This window comes from Mauremys reevesii, linkage group 2 (assembly GCF_016161935.1).
Source record: "Mauremys reevesii isolate NIE-2019 linkage group 2, ASM1616193v1, whole genome shotgun sequence".
NCBI lineage: Eukaryota > Metazoa > Chordata > Testudines > Geoemydidae > Mauremys > Mauremys reevesii.
The window spans coordinates 286,570,743-286,577,622 of record NC_052624.1 but is presented as its reverse complement, the minus strand read 5'-3'; the positions used below and the strand labels follow the sequence as shown (position 1 = coordinate 286,577,622).

The 6,880-nt window shown below is 48.7% G+C and overlaps 1 protein-coding gene across 1 annotated transcript in view; it reads right to left on the bottom strand.

Annotated features, from left to right (window-relative positions):
- Window positions 1-1,360: 1,360 nt before the first annotated feature.
- The window catches only part of LOC120397350, a 40,280-nt gene continuing 34,760 nt past the window's right edge, over window positions 1,361-6,880 (bottom strand). Inside the window, exons 4-5 of the mRNA XM_039523042.1 lie at window positions 2,047-2,193; window positions 1,361-1,675 (exon numbers count right to left, since the gene is read on the bottom strand). Coding sequence (XP_039378976.1) covers window positions 1,361-1,675; window positions 2,047-2,193 — 462 coding nt within the window. The remainder of the gene's footprint in view (window positions 1,676-2,046; window positions 2,194-6,880) is intronic.

Genomic DNA, 6,880 nt, shown 5'->3' with positions numbered 1-6,880 from the left:
GAAATCGAGCTAAATTAGATCCATGGCGTTTCCTTTGTCTAAAAAATCTGTTACCTTCTCAAAGAAGGAGATCAGGTTGGTTTGGCTCGATCTACCTTTTGTAAAACCATGTTGTAATTTGTCCCAATTACCATTGACCACAATGTCCTTAACTACTTTCTCCTTCAAAAAAAAATTTTTTCCCCAAGACCTTACATACTACAGATGTCAAACTGACAGGCCTGTAGTTACCCAGATCACTTTTTTCCCCCTTTCTTAGTTCCTATTTTTATGTTAGCAATTCTCCAGTCATACGGTACAACCGCTGAGTTTACTGATTAATTAAAAATTCTTACTAATGGGCTTGCAATTTCATGTGCCAGTTCCTTTAATATTCTTGGATGAAGATTATCTGGGCACTCCAATTTCATCCCATTAAGATGTTCGAATTTGGCTTCTACCTCGGATGTGGTAATATCTACCTCCATATCCTCATTCCCATTTGTCATCCTGCCATTATCCCTAAGCTCCTCATTAGCCTCATTAAAGACTGAAGCATGCCTAGATTATCCTTAACCTCCATTCCATCCTCAGTGTTTAGCGATCCCACTTCTTCTTTCTTCTTATTTATATGGCTAAGAACCTTTTACTATTGGTTTTAATTCCCTTTGCAAGGTCCAACTCAACATGGCTTTTGGCCTTTCTCACTTCATCGCTACATGTTCTGACCTCAATAAGGCAGCTTTCCTTGCTAATCCTTCCCATCTTCCACTCCTTGTGCCCTCTCGGCTCTGTATGGCCCCTGGGAGAAACCCTCTGCAGTGTGACAGCCCTTCTCAAGGGTTGCACTCGCTCTGTGGGGTTAGGCCCTTTGGCTCCGCCCTTAGTATCAGTTTGCATCAGCACCGCCCCCAGCCCTGTGTCCGAGGCGCCGGTGAACACCAGGAAGGTTTGTTAAAATCCGGGTTTACCAGCACCGGGCCCTGGATAAGTGCCCCCTTCAGCGCACAGAGAGCCCTCTGGCACTGCTCAGTCCAGACCACCTTGTCCGGCTTCCCCTTCCTACACAGCCCCGTGAGGGGAGCCGCCAGGGAGCTAACATGGGGCACAAACCTCCGGTAGTACCCGGCCATCCCAATGACAGCCTGGACCTGCTTCTCAGTCTGGGGAGCGGCCAGTCCTGGATCGCCTCCACCTGGGCCGGCCCCGGCTTCGGGTGGCCGCCCCCCACCTTGTGGCCCAGGTATGACACCTCTGCCATCCCCACCTTGCACTTTTCAGCTTTTATGGTCAGTCCTGCACCCTGGAGGCGACCCAGCACCCTCTTCACCTGGGGGACATGGTCCTCCCAGGTCTGGCTAAAGACACAGATATCGTCAATTTACGCCAGAGCAAAGTCCTCCGTCCCCCTTAGTAATTTGTCCACCCGACGCTGGCAGGTGTCAGGTGCCCCCTTGAGACCGAAAGGCAGGACCAGGAACTCGAAGAGCCCTATTGGGGTGGTGCAGGCAGACTTCATCCTGGCCTCCGGGTCCAAAGGCACCTGCCAGTAGCCTTTGGTAAGATCCATGGTAGTGAGGTACCGGGCGCCCCCCAACTTCTCTAGGATCTCATCAGTCCTAGGCATGGGGTGGGCATCGGACACGGTGATGGCATTGAGCTTCCAATAGTCCACACTGAACTGGATTGACCCGTCCTTCATGGGGGCCAGCACCATGGGTGAGGCCCAGGGGCTGGCGGACGGCTGGATCACCCCTAAAGCCAGCATGTCCCCGACCTCTCTCTCCAGGTCCTGGGCTGATTTCCCAGTGACCCTGAAGGGGGAACACCTGATGGGAGGGTTGGCTCCCCTCTCCACCTGGTGAACAGCCAGGTTAGTGAGCCCAGGTTGGTTGGAAAACAGCTGCTGGTACAAATGCAGCACCTCTCTGATCTCTGCCTGCTGGGCAGGGATTAGCTGGTTTGAGAGGGGAATTGATTCCAGCGAGAGGCTGGCTCCCGTCTCAGGAAGGAGGCCGACCAGGGATCCTCTCCCTTCTCCTCCCACTGCCCACACACAGCCCATACCAACTTCTCCCTGCCCCAGTACGACTTCATCCTGTTGACATGGTGCACCCGGCGGCGGTGAGCCCGGCTGGACAGTTCCACCACATAGTTCACCTCGTTTACCTGTCCGATGACCTTGAAGGGGCCGTCCCAGGTAGCTTGTTCCTCCTCACGGGGATGAGGAGCATCACCTGGTCCCCGGTGCCATGGGAGCAGGTGTGACATTATTGACATAAACTATGACCGTATAGATCATTGTTGCAACCACTGTTATATATTTGCACCAAATCTTGTACAAAGGACGTCCAGTAAGGTGTCTATGGAAAGGTCATGATGTGCTGGGTATGATTAGGCTGCCTGTATGTGTGTATCATTTCTGTAGTTGACATTATGAATATTGGCTCTGTACTTGTATCTCAATGTGTTTTGATTCTAAGTAGCCTCAGTGAAGCATTTGGTCAGCTTGAGAAGGGGCTATTCTCCGTAAGTGCCCAATCGAGAAACACTTCACTGACAATGAACTTTGGGAGACTCCAATCCACATCTGAGCTTTCCTGGGAAGGTTCAAACTAACATGTAAACAATGGCGTTGGCCTGCAAACTGAGTCATGCATGGACATGTGACTTGCCCATGTGACTCCAGACTCCATCTTGCTGCTGTGATTTTCCACAGTAAGAACAAAGGGATCCTTCCACGGGCAGAGAATATAAAAGGCTCTGAAAGCCCCTCCATCTTGTCTTCAATCCTGCTTCTGACCTCTGGAGAAACCTTGCTACAAACTGAAGCTCTGTACAAAGGACTGAATGACCCATCCCAGCTGTGGACATACTCCAGAGACTTGATTTGAGCCTGCAGTTTATTCCATCACTGCTACAAGCCTGAACCAAGAACTTTGTCATTACTGGATGTAATTGATTTCATTTAACCAATTTTAGCTCTTATGAATAAACTTTTAGATTTTAGATTCTAAAGGATTGGCAACAGCGTGATTTGTGGGTAAGATCTGATGTGTATATTGACCTGGGTCTGGGGCTTGGTCCTTTGGGATCCGGAGAACCTTTTTCTTTTACTGGGGTGTTGGTTTTCATAAACATTTGTCCCCATAACGAGTGGCACTGGTGGGGATACTGGCAAACTGGAGTGTCTAAGCAGAGGTGGCTCTATATTTTTTACCGCTCCAAGTGTGGCAGTCAGGCGGCCTTCGGAGGTCCGCCCCAGTCCCGCGGATTTGGCGGCATGTTTGCAGGGGGTCCGCCGGTCCTGCGCCTTTGGTGTACCTGCCACTGAATTGCTGCTGAAGCCGCAGGACTGGCGGATCTCCCACAGGCATGCCCCCGAAGGCTGCCTGACTGCCGCCCTCACGATGACCGCAGGCCACCCCCACCCCCTGACTTGCTGTCCCAGGCACGTGCTTGGTGCGTTGGTGCCTGGAGCCACCCCTGTGTCTAAGGGAATTGCTTGTGTGACTTGTGGTTAGCCAGTGGGGTGAGACCAAAGTCCTCTCTGGCTGGCTGGTTTGGTGCCTTAGAGGTGGAAAAACCCCAGCCTGGGGCTGTAACTGCCCCGTGTTAAGTGATTTGTCCTGAATTGATTCTCTCAGTCGTGTTCCACCAAAGGCAGCACCTGTCACAGTGGCGTAGTCAGCAGGATCCACAGAACCAGGTCAATTAAACTTTGGGTCAGAACCCCACGCTATCCACATTGGAATTGTGGTATTGAGAGTTTGGTTGGTTAAGGAGCAGTTGCAATGGGTGAGCAAAGAGCATATGAGGTCTTGACAAAAAAGCCCTGGAAGATTTGTGCTCAGAAAAGGGGATAAACTTTAGAAAGACGCTACAAATCAAGAACTGAGAGATCTGTTAACGGCCAGTGATCAGGGGGCAGGAGCACGGCCCTTACCCGATGCTACAGAAGCTGCAGAATAGCAAGTAGCATGCAAAAGGCAGCAAGTAAACTGCAACTTGAGCGTGAACAGAAACTAGCAGACACTGGATTGCTGGAAAAGCAAAAGAATGTTGAATTAGAAAAAGAAGCGAAAGAAAGAATGGCTGAATTGGGGTGGGGGGAGGAGGGGAAGCTGCTGAAAGAGAGAGAAGCCAAAGAAAGGAATGTTGAATTAAAAAGAAAAGCTGATGAAAGAAAGAAGAAGGCCGCTGAGAGAGAGGAAAGGCCTTGGAGGGGGCGTATGGAGCTGCTGAGGAGAGGGGTGCCAGACTTAGGCTCCAAGTCAAAAAAGCAAGGGAAGAACAGCAGAAACTGTAATAAACAGGACTTTCAAGATGATACAATGTTGGGATGCTGTAGAGACGCTCCCCGGGTTATGCAAAGCCAACTTGCGCAAATCCGCACTTACGGAAAAAGTTCCGTAAGCTAGAAAGTTTTGGTTGGTTGTTTTTTGTGTCATGGTTGGGTAAACGTTTCCAACTTACACAAAATTCGAGTTACACAAGGTGTTCCGGAACGGAACACTTGCGTAAGTCGGGGAGCGTCTGTATTACTCTGTAAAAGCAGCAAAGAATCCTGTGGCACCTTATAGATGTTATAGTTTAACATCTGTAGTATGCAAAGTCATGGAAAAATTTTTAAAGGAGAGAGTGGTTATGGACCTTGAGGCCGATGGCAACTGGGACAAATTACAGCATGGTTTTACGAAAGGTAGATCGTGCCAAACCAACCTGATCTCCTTCTTTGAGAAAGTAACAGATTTTTTAGATAAGGGAAATGCGGTGGATCTAATATATCTTGATTTCAGTAAGGCGTTTGATACGGTACCGCATGAGGAATTACTGGTTAAATTGGAAAAGATGGGGATTGAAATGAAAATCCAGAGGTGGATAAGGAGCTGGTTAAAGGGGAGACTGCAGAGGGTCGTATTGAAGGGTGATCTGTCGGGTTGGAGGGGGGTTACCAGTGGAGTTCCTCAAGGTTCGGTTTTGGGTCCGATTTTATTCAATCTATTTATCGCTGACCTCGGAACCAAAAGTAGGAGTGGGCTGATAAAGTTTGCGGATGACACCAAGTTGGGAGGTATTGCCAATTCGGAAAAGGATCGGGATATCCTCCAGGGAGATTTGGATGACCTTGTAAACTGGAGTATTAGTAACAGGATGAAATACAATAGTGAGAAGTGTAAGGTTATGCATTTAGGGATGACTAACAAGAATTTTAGTTATAAGCTGGGGACGCACCAGTTGGAAGTAACGGAGGAGGAGAAGGACCTAGGAGTCCTGGTTGATAGTAGGATGACTATGAGTAGGCAATGTGATGTGGCCGCTAAAAAAGCTAATGCGGTCTTGGGATGCATTGTATTTCTAGTAGAGATAAGGAGGTGCTAGTCCTGTTATATGAGGCGTTGGTAAGACCTCATCTGGAATACTGTGTGCAGTTTTGGTCTCCCATGTTTAAGAAGGATGAATTCAAACTGGAATGGGTACAAAGAAGGGCCACTAGAATGATCCGAGGAATGGAAAGCCTGTCGTATGAAAGGAGACTTGAGGAGCTCGGTTTGTTTTCCTTAACCAAAAGAAGGATAAGAGGAGATATGATTGCACTCTTTAAATATATCAGAGGGATAAATACCAGGGAGGGAGAGGAATTATTTCAGCTCAGTGCTAATGTGGACACAAGGACAAACGGATATAAATTGTCAGTCAGGAAATTTAGGCTTGAAATTAGACGAAGGTTTCTAACCATCAGAGGAGTGCAATTCTGGAACAGCCTACTGAGGGAAACAGTAAGGGCGAAGGACCTCCATGACTTTAAGATTAAGCTAGATTAAGTTTATGGAGGGGATGGTATGATAGGATAACGGATTTAGTCAATAGGTCAATAACATGCCACAATGGTAATTAGTACAAAGGGTCAATGATAGGATATTGTTAGCCTTTTTCCAGAGGGTCTGGCTGGAGAGTCTTGCCCGCATGTTCGGGGTTCAGCTGATCGCCATATTTGGGATCGGGAAGGAATTTTCCTCCAGGGTAGATTGGCAGTGGCCCTGGAGGTTTTTCGCCTTCCTCCGAAGCATGGGGCAGGGATCACTTGCTGGTGGATTATCTGCTTCTTGAAGTCTTTAAATCATGATTTGGAGCATTCAACAGCAGAGTCAAGGGAGAGAATTATTTCAGGAGTGGGTGGATCGGCTTATGTGGCCTGCATCTTGCAGGAGGTCAGACTAGATGATCATAATCTATGATTCTATGAGACTAACAGAAGTTTTAGAGCATGAGCTTTCGTGGGTGAATACCCACTTCGTCGGATGCATGTAGTGGAAATTTCCAGGGGCAAGTGTATATATATGCAAGCAAGAAGCAGGCTAGAGATAACGAGGTTAGTTCAATCAGGGAGGATGAGGCCCTCTTCTAGCAGTTGAGGTGTCATCCGACGAAGTGGGTATTCACCCACGAAAGCTCATGCTGCAAAACGTCTGTTAGTCTATAAGGTGCCACAGGATTCTTTGCTGCTTTTACAGATCCAGACTAACACGGCTCCCCCTCTGATACTTGTATTACTCTGAGCAGTTTTCGGTATTTAACCCATTATGCTATGACCGGGGAGGGGGACTCTAACCTGGTGGGAAATAGCTGTTTGTCTGTGAATGAAGTTTCTGAATGTCTGTCTAATGAAGGGGTCGGCAACCTATGGCACACGTGCTAAAGATGGCACGTGAGCTGATTTTTAATGGCACGCTGCTGCCTGCTGGGCTGAGCAGGGATGGTGGCCGGGACCCCGGCAGGCAGCAGCGTGCATTAAAAATCCTGCCCAGCGCAGCCTGCTCCTCTCTGCCCCTCCCGCCGGCATTTGCACATGCTTTCCTGACCTCCGTCACTTCTGGCGGGAGATTGTTTCCGGGTTAGC